Consider the following 16925-nt stretch of genomic DNA (forward strand, 5'->3'; position numbering starts at 1 on the left):
ACTTTAAAATAGAATGCAAAGTCCAGCATCAGTCTCATGAATGCAGTATGCCTGTATTTCAGCAGCTTTGCTGTTTTGGGAAGGGAGAGGGACATAGGTGTCCCCCTGCCACCCCCTTACATCTTTAAGGTAAGAAGAGGGCTGCCTTATTTTCATTGGCACTGCAACCTGTACCTTGTGCTGTGTTTTTATTTTGTTACAAGATGCAGCATTATCCAATATGAATGAGTGACAGGCGGTGAATCCTTAGTGCTCGTGCACTTTCAGTAGGAGCATTGTTAAAGGAGAAGGAAAGGTGTTTTTACTTGGGGTGCCAAAAGTTATGCACCTCCAAGTGATTGTATTTACTTACCTGACACCCGGGGCCGTTGCTCATATCAGGAGAAAACTGCACTGGCCCAGGGTTATACCAGTGAGTGATCTTCTTCCTGCTCTTCTTTCTTCAAATTTCCCTGGGGCAGACACATGCGCAGTTGAACGAAATAGCCGGCTTTTCGTTCTACTGCACATGCGCAGCCGTGAGAAGAAAGAAGATGCCGGAAGAGCATTGCTCCATGGTGCTCGCTGGAATAACCCTGGGCCGGTGCAGTTTTCTGCTGATAGGAGCACCCAGGGTGTCAGGTAAGTAAATTGAATCACTTGGGTGACTAACTTTTGGCACCCCTAGGTAGAAAATGTCTTTCTTTCGCCTTTAAATGAGCCCATGGTCTATAATTCAATGAGAATCAAACTAAGATCAATTTGGTTTGATAAACAGAAATATGTCATATTCTTGAATGTGTGTTGCACAATGGTAAACAGTAGGCGCAGTATAACATTACATGAAGTGCAAGGCATAATTCTTTGAGTAAAAGGATCAAAGATGTAGAATATAACCTAAAAAAAGACTGTGAATACACCGTGCCAAGGTGCTGAAAGAAGTTACAGGTTTGTAGCAATAAACAGGTGAGCTATGTTTTGGGAGAACGTTTCAATCTGTAGTTCAGTTTGGCCAGAGCAGTACAAAAGGCACCTTGTCTCCCTGACAGGCCTATCTCTGAGGTGGGCTGAGTATAAGGAGTTTATAGTCATGTGCACCTGGGCTTAGCACACAGGAATGTAAGGGATTTGGGCTTTTGATATGCAGCACCAGCATACACCTCAGGATTTCATGCAGCCGCTCTGTGCTACGATTTTTCCATTTCCATTACTGAATTAAGCCCAACAGTTTTAAAACCCCACAGCATTTGCAATGTGATAAAGATCATCTCCAAACCCCAATGCATGTATTAAACATGAGCAACATTTAAGAACTTTGTCACTCTTGAAAGCTTTTAAGTCATATGACGTATATGCGGGAATTTAATAAGAATTGGTAAAATATGCACAGCACAAATATTTTCCTTCAGCGCAAATAATTTTGCCTTTGTACATATTAAATATTGATTTTGTGAACCTGTAGAGCCTCATCTATTAATGGAAATCAAACTGCACATTTTTGAGTTTGTTCCAACACGCCGGGGGTTATTTATCAAAGTCTGATTTTTTTCTAGTCGGACTTTTAAAGGGGAAAACCACAATTTTTTCGTAGAAAAAAGAACGAACATTTTTCTGGATTTTTTAAAGTCCGATGGTGTTAAAAGTACGAATAAAAAAGTACTCCAACTCAGACCTGCCAAGTTCATGTTAAAGTCAATGGAAGATGTCCCGTTGATATCCTGATCTGCACTGGGTTTCGTGCAATAATCGGAAGATTTTGTGGTTTTCGGGTAACAAATCCGAAAAAGTCACAGTTTTCAGTGACAAATTCAAAGAAGTCGCAGTTTTCAGTGACAAATCCGAAAATTTGTACGATTCAGATCTTTTTCATGACTTTATATCGAGTTTTTCCAGCACAAACTTTTTTTTTTTTTCAAGAAAATTTCGTTTTCAGGGTAGCTTTCTGAAAATTGTGAGAATTTTTCGGATTTTGATAAAAAAAAAAAAACCCTCAGTGTATGTAAAATCCTCATATTGGACCTGTCTCCTTCAGGGAGGGTATAACAATGTGCAATTAGCATTTATAATTTGCAATAAACAAGAACAATAAACAAGATTCCATTGCAATTTTCATTCTTATTTTTACCAGTAATTTCCCTCTTTTATTTTATGACTCCCCTAAGGCTTTACATTTAGTATAAATGAATACTCTGGGGAAAAGCATTTTACCTGTTGGAAAGAATCAGCTACTCTGCCTGAATTTTTATGCCAGAGGTAAAAATGTTCCTACTATTTACAAAAATTATTATATAAGAAATAAGAATATAAGAAATGTTTGCATACAGTGACATATAGGTTATAATAGTTTCACCACCATAAAGATGGCAAACAGTTTTAGGTGCAAAAACTGTAAGATACAGTAAATGCATTTATCTAATGTTGCATTATATGAAAAGCATAATGTAATGTAAAGTAAAGTGGTTTTCACTACCTCACGCAAACAGTTTTAGAAGAAATGGAAAATTCTAAAAATGCTTTAATAAATTGCACACAGGCAAAAATAATTATTTAACTTTTCCTATTTTGGGAAAAATACCAATTTTATTTAAAAACTTTTATACTAAATCCTGGATTAAGTGTAAACCACCATATGTCCAGAATGTATATTTTTATTTATATATCAAATACTCCAGAAAGCCCATCCGCAGGGGCATCGCCAATTTACAGGTGTAGAGGACATTTCGCTAGTGAAAGAGTACATTGATTGAATTTTCGCACACTTTCACCAGGCGCATTTTCATTCAGGCAAACGATCATTACTCCACAAATTCCCTTAGTGTGAATTTTACATAACATTACCTCTTTCGCCAGAGTTTCCTTAGCCAGCTTAGACCTGGCGAGCTGATAAGATGAAGCAACATCCTCCTCAATCTTAAATCAGTGACATCATATCCTGTATGCCGAAAATTCATAAATATTTTAAAAAACGCTGGCGTTTTTTTCAAGTTTTAAAGCGGTATTGTCTTTAAAAGTTGTAGCTATTAAAAACTTTTAATTTAACATTTTTTTAACCATTTGAGGGACATGTCACATTTGTTTTAGGGTGGGCTCATATCTAGGGTATTAGAGGATCTCTTTTGCCTTTATTTTGCTTCCATAAATATTCTTAATAATACATCGCCTTTCAAGCATTTGCACCAACATCTCATGTATATCACCTATATGTGCCCTATTTAAATTGACCTAAGCGTAAGTGTACTAACAAAGTTTTGCTAGGCAGAAAAAAACAAAAGTTTGCTATGAAATGCTTGCGCTGACAAATTAACGCTAGCGAAAATTCTCCACCGTTTGACTGCAGAGACGCAACTTCACATTTTAGTGAATTTGCTTTGTGGTAGTGAATTTGCACCTAGAGAAGTTGCGCCAAGTGTGGCGAAGCCTTCACAGGTGAAAATTCGCCTTAAGTGAATTATGTCTATAACAATGTAACAATGTAAAATGAGTCAAAGAATTGCCCGAAACCCATGGACAAGAGTTGGGGTTGAGGAAGAACAATCGAGGGCAATGGCCTATACCACCTATATCTAAAAGGTGGGTATCCAAAACCACTGATACACCCACTCCACCAAACACAAAATATAATTGTTTTGTAAAATAGTTTCTTAGTGTAAATAAATGTTCGTTTTTCAGCCTCTTTACTGTCAGAAAACCAACCCCCACCGGCTATGATGGGGTTAAAAATGTTGAAGCCCTTGTATTTTTGCATGGATCAAATTCGAAATGTTTCTGTGTTGGAAATGTTGCACTTTCATGGATGTATTACATTAGAAATGATATGGTACCTTGTGGTTTTATAGTCACACAGGTAAAGAGTATAGGATGGCCAAAACCTAGATCCCCAGTGGCAGATTCAGAATAATATGCATCAGTCTGTGCTGTAGAGAAGCCCTGCCAGGCTCAGCAAGCTTGCTTCTTTTGCTTCATCTAGAGTTTCAATAACAAAACCCTTTAATGCGTCTGGCTAGTCATCCCCAGCTTGAACTCGACTCTGCCAGCCAATGCCGAGTAACTGGATCTCTAAAGGTGCACAATGCACATACTATTTTGGGTGAGATGTTATCACATTAGGACTGGCCTCCTGCACGTGGTCACACAGTGTTTATTCCAAGGTGGGCTAGGTAACTGTCATCTACCTTTAGAATACTGCACAGTGGAGTTTGTGTAATATAGAGGTGATACATATGTACATATAACAATAGTTTTATTCTTACACCGAGCCACCACAGGGTTTTGCAGAAGTTCATATCATTTGTAACGCTTGTTCTTTAGAATTCACAATTTATTTTTGGAACTTAAAATGCAGAGAATGACCAATGTTGTCAAGTTTAACCAGTGGATAAATGAATCCCAAGCACTATGCAATAAATAATAGACAATTATATCAAATGGTCAGTGTAGTAAGAATAAAAGAAATAGAAATCTAAGCAGTCTCCAATAATATATAGATGGCTGAATTTGTTGTATTTTTACTTTAGATTGTGGATCACATATCCTTATGCAACCATTCATTTTCTGTTTCTAAGAAGGTAATTTCTGCCTATGCAGAACTAATAGACAAGGGGCATATGTTTAGTAACTGGTGAACATACACTTTAAGGACATTGTATAAGATATAACTAAACACAAGAATAATGTCCTTGAATTACATTACTGATAAAGGGAAAATACATAATTTACATTTATATTCGCAAATCAATTATTTGCACTCACAACGTATTTTTACAGAGCAATATCAGAGGGCTTAGCTGAGCTAAGATGCTGAAAAACAGCATATGAATTACCTGCTCCTGATGCTTGCCTCTGGTGTTCCTGCACTAGGCTTCTGGCATCTGACACCATGTAATCTCCTCTTTAGTATACACACAGTTTTAACCAATCACCAGACTGTATGGCTGTCAGACAGACCCCTGTTCTGACATCAGATCCTCTTAAGGCCCCCATACACGGGCCAATAAAAGTTGCTGACAGCTTATTGGCCTGTGCGGACAGGCTTTCCCATTCGATCGAGCAGGGTAAAAAATCCCTTCGGATCATGGCTGCATCTGTTCGTTGATGCAGTCCGGCGATCCGAACCCCCGTATGGCCTCCATTCTGATCTGATGGGCCCACGATCGGATCAGCTCGATATCACCCACCTCAATGTAGGCATATCGGGGAGAGATCCGCTCGTTTTGGCAACATCGCCAAATGAGTAGATCTCCCTGTGTATGGCCACAGGGAGATCTACTTAAAGGGATACTGTCATGGGAAAAAATATGTTTTTTTTCAAAATGAATCAATATTAATTGATTCATTTTGAAAAAAAAAATATTTTTTCCCATGACAGTATCCCTTTAAGTAGATCTCCCTGTGGCCATACACAGGGAGATCTACTCATTTGGCGATGTTGCCAAAACGAGCAGATCTCTCCCCGATATGCCTACATTGAGGTGGGTGATATCGAGCTGATCCAATCGTGGGCCCATCAGATCAGAATGGTGCTGCTCTAGCAGAATTCTGCACTAAAAACCATTTCTCAAAAGAGCAAACAGATTTTTTTATATTCAATTTTGAAATCTGACATGGGGCTAGACATATTGTCAATTTCCCAGCTGCCCCAAGTTATGTGACTTGTGCTCTGATAAACTTCAGTCACTCTTTACTGCTGTACTGCAAGTTGGAGTGATATCACCCCCCCTTTTTCCCCCCAGCAGCCAAACAAAAGAACAATGGGAAGGTAACCAGATAGCAGTTACCTAACACAAGATAACAGCTGCCTGGTAGATCTAAGAACAACACTCAATAATAAAAACCCATGTCCCACTGAAACACATTCAGTTACATTGAGAAGGAAAAACAGCAGCCTGCCAGAAAACATTTCTCTCCTAAAGTGCAGGCACAAGTCACATGACCAGGGGCAGCTGGGAAATTGACAAAATGTCTAGCCCCATGTCAGATTTCAAAACTGAATATAAAAAAATCTGTTTGCTCTTTTGAGAAATGGATTTCAGTGCAGAATTCAGCTGGAGTAGCACTTTTAACTGATGCGTTTTTGAAAAAAACATGTTTTCCGATGACAGGATACCTTTAAGTAAGTGAAAAGAAAAAAAATGTAATTCTAAGCAACTTTCCAATATAGACATTTTCAATGATTTTAGTTATTTGAAAATAGAATTGTTATTAAAATCAACATATATCAAGCTATTTTTTGCACTCCTGGTTTTGACTCCTGAAACAGTGTTTCAAACTAGCTGGTTAAGGCAGATTAAAAGGGCAGATTTAAAAGACCTGGCTTTTCAAAATCAATTACATCTACAAATAACTTTAAAACCATTAAATATAAAATGAATGTATATTAGAAAGTTGATTGAATTATATCCAGGATCGGACTGGATGGCCCGGGGCCCACCGGGACTGCTGGTCCAGGGCCCCCCTCCGGCCCTCTACTGTGACGCACCGAGCTCTGCGTGACTGTGTGAATGCAGAAGGCGCTTCGCATTGCCGAAAACTTTTTTCCCCAAAATTTTAACATCTGCAGAGGGGGTTGGGGCCCATCGGATTTTTTTTCCGGTGTCCCGCCGGCCCAGGCCGACACTGATTATATCTTCTTTTGTTATGGCTAAAGCATATTTTGGGTGGAGAAAGAGTGGGCCTTTTAAGTGTTCTAGACTTCTCCCCCTCTTTAGAAAATTCCCATAGAGATTTAAAATTGGAGTTAATATTGAAAGTGTAATACAAAGGATACATATACTAAAAATTATTTTTCAGCATCCAAGTCTTTCAAAATCAACATTACCCTTCATTCACATTTATTTATGATATTCCTTCGATTTTATCCCCTATGTTAGATTGACACAGGGTCATTAGATTTTAGATCATTATTCTGTTTAATTAACCTTGCTGAGTTCAACAAAATAACCCCAGTTCCTAAGTAGTATCTCTGCAATTGTGGCCAATGAATCAAAATTGACTGGTTGGTGAAATTTCTGGAATCGGTTGTGAGGGTGGTGTATGCAGCTGCAGCATATACTTTTGGTGCAGCTCCACTGAGGCAGTTGATGCACTCTGCTGTGTATCTACCATGGGGTTACACTGCATCAGTAGGTGCAACTAACTAAATTGAGAACAGAATGCAGCAGTATTGGTTAGCACAACAGAAGTGCAAGGAGTGCATGTTGATGCAAGCAACTTTAATAAACGTTTCACTTAACTGACTGCGACCAATCGCATCTGGACTGGTGGTTGGAAATGATACCTAGTGAGCGGGAACATAGACTGTCCTAAAGCCAGTATGAGTGAGAAATTGTAGTCGATTGTATAAATGCAAGCTGTAGATCCATGCATGGGCATTGTCAGCTATGGGCACATAGGAACCCGGTCCCAGTTCACAAAGCAAGTGACCTGGGTCTCATAAGGTACAGCAGGCTTTTTGTTTTTTATACTAATTCTACTTATCCAATTTCGGGGCCCATGATCACTCGTCTCTTAAGGTGGCCATAGATGTTATTGGAAGACCAAGCTTATCTTGAAACGATCATTTAAATGTAAGATTTCATCATCAAATAAAAAGACCATTTCAAGTGATATTGTCTAGTTGAAGCCAGGAAAACTGTGGGTAGCTGCCTGCTTGGCCCTGCAAACAATTGGACAACGGATGGATTTCATTGTAACCGATGACAATTTTCTAGCCTGCTAGATCGAAAAAATCATTAGATGCACGATAGTTCAGTGCCCACTAACCTCATGATAATTTGAGATTTGCTAAAATGCTAAAATTGGTCATTAAGGAGAGGTCTATGGTAACCTTTAGTCATCTAGCAGTGTGGGTGCTGGTGCTTATTTCCCCTCTTGATGCAGGAAATCACTTTGACCTTTAGAAACGTTAGTAACTGCGCTGTTAGTCGCTGGGAGTAAGTGTCCCATTAATACTGGAATTTGTGAGGAGTCTTGGTCTATATGCCATTTAATTCTGAGGATCAGCATTTGATATTGGGAGTCACTGTGTCACTGTGCTATTTAATGCTGGGAATTATTGTACCATTTAATGCTGGGAGTCACTGTGTCATTTGATGCTATGGGTTTCTGCCAGGAACTTCTGTTGGATTTAATGCCAGGAGATACTATGTATTTTTATGCTGCTGGGATCACCAATGCTCATTTATCAAAAGTGGTCAATTTTGCACAATGGCAACCACCAATCACATGTGGGCCACTGATAAACAGACTACACCTTAGAGGGAATGCTTCCACTTAGCGAAGGCCCTGATCCTGAAGTGTGAGTCCAAATGTAACCATGCTCTGCTCACTAGCTGGACTGTGGTGGGGATAGCCCAGATTAGCGTTACACTATGAAAAGTGGTTAATTGTAGATTAAGTTATACATAATACATTAATCTTCCCAGGCTGTTAGTTGCTCTAAATATGCAGATACATAAAGTGTGGTTTTATTTAAAAATACAGGTATGGTATCTGTTACCCAGAATGCTTGGGACCAGGGTTTTTTTTAAAGGACCAGGGATCTTTCTGTAATATGGATCTACATATCTTAAATCTAAAAAATTATTCAGACATCAATTAAACACAATAGGATTGTTGTGCCTCAAATAAGGATTAATTATATCTGACTTGGGATCAAGTACAAAAATCAACACAGAAAAATATTTAAAAAAAATAGAATTATTTGATTAAAATGGAGTCGAAGGGGCAAATTTACTAAAGGGCGAAGTGACTTACGCTAGCAAAATTCTCCTGCGTGACGTCATTTCGGAACTTCGCTGCTGGCGTAATGAAGGAGATAGACTCTAGCATACTCCATTCCCTAACACCAGGAGAATTTGCGGCTCTGGCGAATGGATGTAACTACGCAAATTCACTAAGATGCAGATTTTACTGAACGTTACCTCTTGTGCCAGACTTGTCTTCGCCACCTCAGACCTGGCGAAGTTCCTAAAAAAGTCCCAAAAAACGCTAGCGTCTTTTCCTTTTCAGGGAGATAAGCTGCAAAAGATCATAACATTTTTTTGGGGTAACCGGCTTCCCCCCTACAATTCCTAACATATGGCACATAAACTATACACTGGGCTCATGTGTAGGGCAATATAACAACTTTATTTTCCTTTATCAAGGTTTCCTGGGATTATGTAGTGTAATGTATTTGCTGCAACACAATTCAAAGATAAAGAGCCACACTCACACCAATCACTGTTTGAAGTCACAGGTGCACGCTGTCTCCTCTCTGCAAAAGGTTCTCACACATGGATTGAAGTAACTGCAGCAGCACTCTGTTCTGTGATAAATGATATTTATTCGTGCATCGGCAACGTTTCGAGCTATACCAGCTCTTTATCAAGCCAGAGCTTGATAAAGAGCTGGTATAGCTCGAAACGTTGCCGATGCACGAATAAATATCATTTATCACAGAACAGAGTGCTGCTGCAGTTACTTCAATCCGTATTTGCTGCAACATATACGTCCATTGAACTTTAACTTCCCGCCATATGCAAATTTTGCAACGATAGCGCAACTTCGCTTTGCTTGGCGCAGTAACGCTAGCGCAACTACGCCAGCGTTCGGCAAACTGAATGCAACTTACAGTGCTACGCAATATGTTGGCACTATATAAATACATGTTAATAATGAATTAGCGTTGTCCTAGCGATTCTATGCCTGGCGAAGTGTTGCGCTGTGAGCGAAGCCATCGCTGGCGAATTTGCCCCTATGGGAGATGGTTTTCCCATCGTTTGGAGCTTTCTGGATAACAGGTTTGTTCGTGGATAATGAATCCTATAGCTCTATACGATTAATGTATAGTCTCTTATATCTGGTCAGTTTCAGAGGTTTTTAGAATTTATAAATGCAAACCTGGTTTTAAGGTTAAAAATTTGGCCAGGGTAAAATATAGATCATAGCACAGCTATAGACATATGGAAAAACATTGCTGTGTAAGAAATTAATCCATTGCTGCAAGTATATTTAAAATAGCAAATAATTTAATCCTCCTCCAAACAGACCATAAGGCTGAATTTACAGAAGTATCTATGAGAGGAAATTTCACTATAACTAGACTTCATGCAGGGATCCCACAACTACTGCCCTTGGTACATCTGGGTGGGCTATATATTTATTTGGCAACCATTGGCTCATTTTGTGTTTATTATTTTATTTCTTTATATTAATGTGAATGTTAATGCGAATGTTTTAGCAAAATTGTGTTGAAATTTCGCAAAAACATTTGCGGTCGACAAAAATTTGGAAATTCACAGCGAATCCATGCCTGGCGAATAAATTTGCCCATCACTAGTCTCTCTATAAATGGATAGTAAAATGCTGCAGTTCTGAATGAATCAGATGGGAATGAGCTTGCCCGGGATGACTTTGGCTAGTTAAATATATTGCAATATACTGGACACATAGTTCATCCTCCTAAATTTCAAGAAGAGAGAGATTTTTAGCAGTGTTTTGTCTCTTAATATTAATAAGGAGGATTGCAGTGGATACACAATATCTACATTGCACATGATACACACTGCCAACTGTTCAATTACCCAGGTCCAGCCAGCTGTGACCCAGTCTGTGCCTTGTAAAGCTTACAGGTTGCACTATGTGCCTTCATGGGGTCTGGGGCACATTTTTATACTGAATTCCATTTCTGGGCTTTCATGTGTACATAGCCAGAATGGGATGAACAACTTTGCTGAAATTCAAATCTTTGGCTGCTAAGACAACAGGCTACTGTATACTGCAGTTTATAAAAACATACTCTAAGGAGGTTTATCAAGATATCATTGCCCTTGCCAACTACATTTTCTGGCTTAAATATACAAATGAATGTAGATACAGCACAAAACAATAGCTCAGTATCACAAATGCACACAGAAAAATATTGGATTTTGGTAGCTATTATCCAAGCAGCTGCTATTTTGAAGGTCATCCAATACTCAGCAATTTTTCCATCTTAAAGGAAAACTATACCCCCCAAACAATGTAGGTCTTTATTAAAAGATACTGAGTGAAACAGCTCATGTGTAAAACCCTGCTTCATGTAAATGAACCATTATCATAATAATATACTTTTTTAGTAGTATGTGCCATTGGGTAATCATAAATAGAAAATTGCCATTTTAAAAAATAAGGGCCGCCCTCTGAGATCGTAAGATTCACTGTGCATACATACAAACCACATGTAAGGTCACATGAGCCATTTAACAGACAGAGTTCTGCCTTTTGCTTCCTCACTTCTTCCTGTTACAGTTAGTGTTGTAGTATTTCTGGTCAGATGATCTCTGAGGCAGCACAGATAGAGTCACAAAATGGTGGTTCAAGGCAAGAGATGTAAAAGGGCAATATTTATGTAAATATATATTCCAGTATTGTAAGATTCTTTAATATGTCATTCAGTTTGATATAAACTATCTGTTGCTTAAATATTCATTTTGGGGGTATAGTTTTCCTTTAACAAAATGTTATTTAATGTTATTGGTCAATGGAGGAAATCAAGTAAGACGAGTTCTTTGCAGTCTCAAATATAATGCACTCAAATTCATATTCCTGTTTTCTGTGCCACCGCCAATCCAAATACATATTAAATTCTATAAATTTACATTTACCTCTCTATGAAATTCCTCCTTGAGTGGTATTCCTCTATAATGCTCTATTTGATGCTGTTTTCTTTATGATGTTTACATTGCAGTGTTAAAAACGTATAGGTACAATCTGTTCAGTTCTTTGTAACCTATTTTTTTTAGTGCATAGATGTAATAAAATCCTCTTACCCTGGTGGTCTAGTCGTGCGACGCCCGCCGCTCCTCTTCATGTGCCATGTCTGTCCCTTAGGGCGCGTGGACGTGGACACACTGGCGTGATGACGCTAGCGCGCAATGGTGCGAAATTCAAAGGGTATTTAAAGGGACTTCATTCATTCTTGCATTGCCCATTATAGGACTTGTTTGCTGGTGCTGTTAGCTGTTGCTATTCTGTTCTGCACCTGATTCTGATTACCTGTTTTGACCCCTGCCTGGCTTTTGACGATTATACATTCCGTATCCTGACCCCTTGCCTGATTACCGACTCCGATTCTGCTTAACCCTCTGATTGACTTCCTGGTCGTGATTTCGTTTGTACTCTGCCTGCCCCAACCCAGCCTGATCTGACTACGATTCTCTATAACGCCTAGTACCGCAACCTTCTGCCCTAAGACTTTTGCTTTACAGTTGTGCCCCTTTGTTTGTCCAGAACCCTTCGCCTTGCATCTCACATTATAAGACCTGGCGGCATCTGAGTAGCTGAGGGCTCCTCTCGAGGCCAAAGGCAGAAGCACGAGCCAAGACCAGGGTGCTTGGCATCGGTTCTGGGTTTAGGGTGCCAACAGTTACAATAGATCTCACATTGCACTCTGACAACTGCAAGGGTCAGTTTATGAATAATGGGTTATAATGAGAGATGTTTGTTGATAACCAAGGCTAGACTAAAAATGAGCAATAGATGGGTGTCACAGGACTGTTCCCTTGCACCACAGTGCTGTGACTTGTGTACAGTATTAGGTGTTCACAGTAAGAAAGTTCCTGTATGCTGCATACCTTTTTAATCACAATTATATGCCATTTTTTGCTCACAGCATTGATCCCAGTGATTGTAAACAAGCCTTTCTATGTTATGCTAAGCCAAATAACCAAATATAAAGATATTCCCAGTAGCCAAAAAGTCTAAATTATTCCTTGCCATGATATTTCTCTCTTAAAGGAACAGTTCAGTGTGAAAATAAAAACTGTGTAAATAGATAGGCTGTGCAAAATAAAAAATATATCTAATATAGTTAGTTAGCCAAAAATGTAATGTATGAAGGCTGGAGTGACTGGATGTCTAACATAATAGCCAGAACCCTACTTTTCAGCTCTATAACTCTGAGCTAGTCAGCGACTTTAAAGGGGAGCCACATGTTACATATCTGTTCAGTGAGTTTGCAATTGATCCTCAGCATTCAGCTCAGATTTAAAAGCAACAGATATGACCCATGTGCCCCCCTCAAGTCTCTGATTGGTTACTGCCTGGTAACCAGGGTAACCAGTCAGTGTAAACCAAGAGAGCTGAAAAGCAGGAAGTAGTGTTCTGGCTATTATGTTAGACATCCAGTCACTCCAGCCTTTATACATTACAACTAACTATATTAGAAAGATTTTTTATTTTGCACAGCTTATCTATTTAGCCAGTTTTTATGTTATAAACAATTCCTTTAATACTTCCATTATATACTTTCAAAGAACAGCTGTCAGTATATTTTGAATAGATCTGTTCAGCTTAAAGGAACAGTAAGAACAAAAAATTAAAGTGTATTAAAGGAATGACAATATAATATACTTTTAACCTGCACTGGTAAAACTGGTGTGTTCAGTTCACAAACACAACTATAGTTTATATAAAAAGCTGCTGTGCAGCTATGGGGGCAGCCATTCAAGCACAGGATAGACAATAGATAACAGATAAGTGCTGAAGAATCCCATTGTGTACTATAGGCCTTGCCTGTTATCTGCTGTATATCCCGTGCCTTTTTTCCTTCTTTTTTCAGCTTTGAATGGCTGCCCCCACGACTACACAGCAGCTTGTTTATATACACTGTAGAAGTGTTTCTGAAGCAAATACACCAGTTCTACAAGTGCAGCTCAAAAGTTCATTACATTGTCATTCTTTTAAAAAACGTTCATCTTTTGGTGTTACTGTTCCTTTAAATTGCTATTTCAATACATCATATTCAGGTGGCTTCTTGGAGCATTCAGAACTTTTGTACAGTATTTAGTAAATCCATCTTAATAATCCTATGTAAATGCTATACAATACAGTTGACTGCTGAATCTGATGTTAAATCCTTACACTGTCTCTACACACATCTCTACATACTCCCCCACCCATCTCCTTGCTGAGCTGATAAGCTGCATACAGGTCAGTTCTGTAGTTAAGTCTGTCATCGTGTGATAATTTTTGCGCTGGCTGATCCACTCCCCTTTATCTGAACATTTGGAACAGGTGTCACCTGGAATCATAACTGAAGGGATAAAATAAAAATGTGACCTACGTTTGCAGATGGGTTTTGAAAGTCCGGTCCTAAATATCTAGTTTAACCCTTCCAGTAAATGACTGTAATTTAAATGTATTCAAAATGACAATAGCAGGAATTCTAAAACTGACTTTAATGAAAATCACAGCAATATGTGGGTCAAAATGAGTTGTTACAGAGATATCAACTAACTGCAGGTCATAGGGGTGATAATGACCACTAGCTCTGACCCTATTCCATGTAATTATTTGGTTTAAGTGGATGTCATTAGTTACATGCCAGGACTAGATCATAAGTCTGATGATATGGAGTTAGTCTCTGATTTCAGTTTGTTCCAAAAAGAATGTATTTAGAGACTCGAGACTGTGATTTCTGTGACCAGATAACCCATTCTCACTGTGCTGTGAAATCTCTGCCCTCTACTGTAAATCTGCAACAAGACATCCCTTCTGGGGCAGTGCGGCTCCAAGAGTAATTACAATGCAGATGGTCCATTTGCAAGGAATACTGTCCCTGGCCATATTATGCAGATCCGGCAGAGTGCAGAAAGAGTACCTGCTTACTATATTAAATTGAGTAGATTTTGTATCCCTATATGTTTTGTCAACTAAGGTCCTTTCCATCATCAATACCCTTTGATATGAATCCCCATATAACCATAACCATTCTAATTTGTTATTCAGTGTAGTGATATGTTCAGCTCTACGTCTGCAATGCTCATGTTACAATAATGTAATGTTATTACAACCCTATTCATTCTGGTTAAACAATCTTCTTCAAATATTTCTAGCATTTGTTACTGTAAATTACAAATAATTGTTTTGCTGTGCTTCCATGTGTTTTTTTGCATTGTTATTGTTTGTTGTTTTTGATTCTTACTGATGAATTATTTTGGGGCCTCACCTTAAGCCATATCTATGCTACCCCTTTCCATGTTAGAATATTAGACTAAATAGCATTTTACCTTGCCACGATTTAATATCTCCTCCAACCTTCTAGCCATCTTGAGTAAAGTTACTCATGTAACTTAAATTCTCTAACAGCTTTGGATCTTTAATAATACTTCACCCCCTTAACCTCATTAACTTTTGTTCTCTTCTGGCCTTGGTCTTGCTTCTCTTCTCGTCGCTTTATCCAATTTCCATTTGCACACTTCTGTCTTTCACTGAAACTTCCTGTCTTAACCTACCCTTCCTTCCAAACCTTCAAATTCACCCTAAAGGCTCACCTGTACAGAGAAGCATATTCATTGCAACCTGATTGATCAGAGATCAAGTTCTCACAAAGAATCACCAATTGTTTTTATCATCATCAACTCCATCAACCCACTCTGTGTCCTTTAGCTATGAACTCATGGACTTGTATTCATAATGAGACAATAATAATAATAATAATAATAATAATAATAAGGGGACATTTTCACAATAAATTATTCAATCTTTTTGACATATATTTCCATATATTTTGGGACAAATTTATTACCACCTACTGTAACTTACAGTAAAAGTAACTTATGAAGCTTATATATTCAGAAATATTTTTTTTAGATTTATATATTTTTTAATTTTAATCTTTACTATTTTCTATTTTTCTTCTTGGTTTTATTAGTCAGGTTTTACATATTAGTTCATGTGTATTCAGGGAGCCTTAATGCAATTCTGATAGTTTGCTAATCAGATGTTTGACTTCTTACTACTGTATAAATGAATGATGATGATGATTTGGAAAATTCAAGTTTTAAAAACTCAAGCTAAAATGCATGTGAGATTGTATTTTTTTGCAGTGATTTTGTCAAATTTTAACCGATGACTGTTCACAATAATAATAATAATACTGAATGAAACACAAGAAAATTTAATTCACATAGAGAATTTCACACAAAATGTTCCTATCTACTACAAGATTATAACGCAAATTACTATTTTGTATAAGTTAAGGGCACATATGTGCAATATTAAATATATATCCCAAAGACAATGTGACCTGTCTGTTCAGTCTGTAGCAATATAATTCAGTTAGTAAAATGGATACGAAAAATTTATCAGTCTACTATTTTCCAGTGTATGGCTCATGGCATGAGTATCAACAACTATGTCTTCTCTATCTCTATAGCAAGACTGGTTTTCAGGTATTAGGTGTTGGTATTGTTTCAAAGTGGACTCACATAGAATTGCATTCATGTTGGACCATTGCTGGTGATGTTCACAGTTGTTAGCAATGTTGCACAGTTCTTATATATTCCTTTTGGTAACACTGCATGCAAAGATACAGTAGCAGAGTGGTTTTTTATTGTCCCTGGAAGATGTCAGATACTGTATGTTGGGAGAAACATTTAGATTAGACTCAGTGTAACACTAATCATCATTATTAGAACTAATTAGAAATCCAGAATCCAAGTGTAGGGATTATAGCAGCAGCTCAGGATATTCAGTGTACTGTAGACTTAATAGCAGCTGAACAGACCAAGAGTTTGTTTGGTTTCAGCCTCACAAAAAATGGCCAGTGTTTTCATTACTCTTGCATTCTCTGTGCTTGTAGTTCCCAAGAAAATATTACAGTGGAAGTGTACACAATATTTCAGCTTTCAAGTCTTTAGAAGAATCATTGGCAGGAAATAGTTTGCTATTATTTCAATTAAGTGTGGCATAATCATAAAAAGTGCCAAACATCAAGACTTCATGATATCTGCTCTGCCACCAAGCTTGGTTTTTCAAGATGTAAAATAAGAGTTTTGCATGGAGTAAAGGCGATCAATTGGGTTTCCAATTCTGCCCTGTATAAGTCCTAATTCTGGTCCATGTAGAAGGCACTCACTCAGGTTGTTAAGGGAAGCGTCATCACTGTCGATATCTTGAAAAATTGATTCTCCACCTTAGAAAAG

At 38.1% G+C, this 16925-nt stretch overlaps 1 protein-coding gene across 1 annotated transcript in view; it reads right to left on the reverse strand.

The window, feature by feature from the left end:
* Positions 1–15882: 15882 nt before the first annotated feature.
* Positions 15883–16925, reverse strand: part of lmx1a.S (LIM homeobox transcription factor 1 alpha S homeolog) — a 43858-nt gene continuing 42815 nt past the window's right edge. The window contains exon 8 of the mRNA XM_018261069.2: positions 15883–16915. Coding sequence (XP_018116558.1) covers positions 16755–16915 — 161 coding nt within the window. The 3' untranslated portion in view covers positions 15883–16754. The remainder of the gene's footprint in view (positions 16916–16925) is intronic.

Source organism: Xenopus laevis, chromosome 4S, assembly GCF_017654675.1.
Source record: "Xenopus laevis strain J_2021 chromosome 4S, Xenopus_laevis_v10.1, whole genome shotgun sequence".
Taxonomy (NCBI): Eukaryota; Metazoa; Chordata; class Amphibia; order Anura; family Pipidae; genus Xenopus; species Xenopus laevis.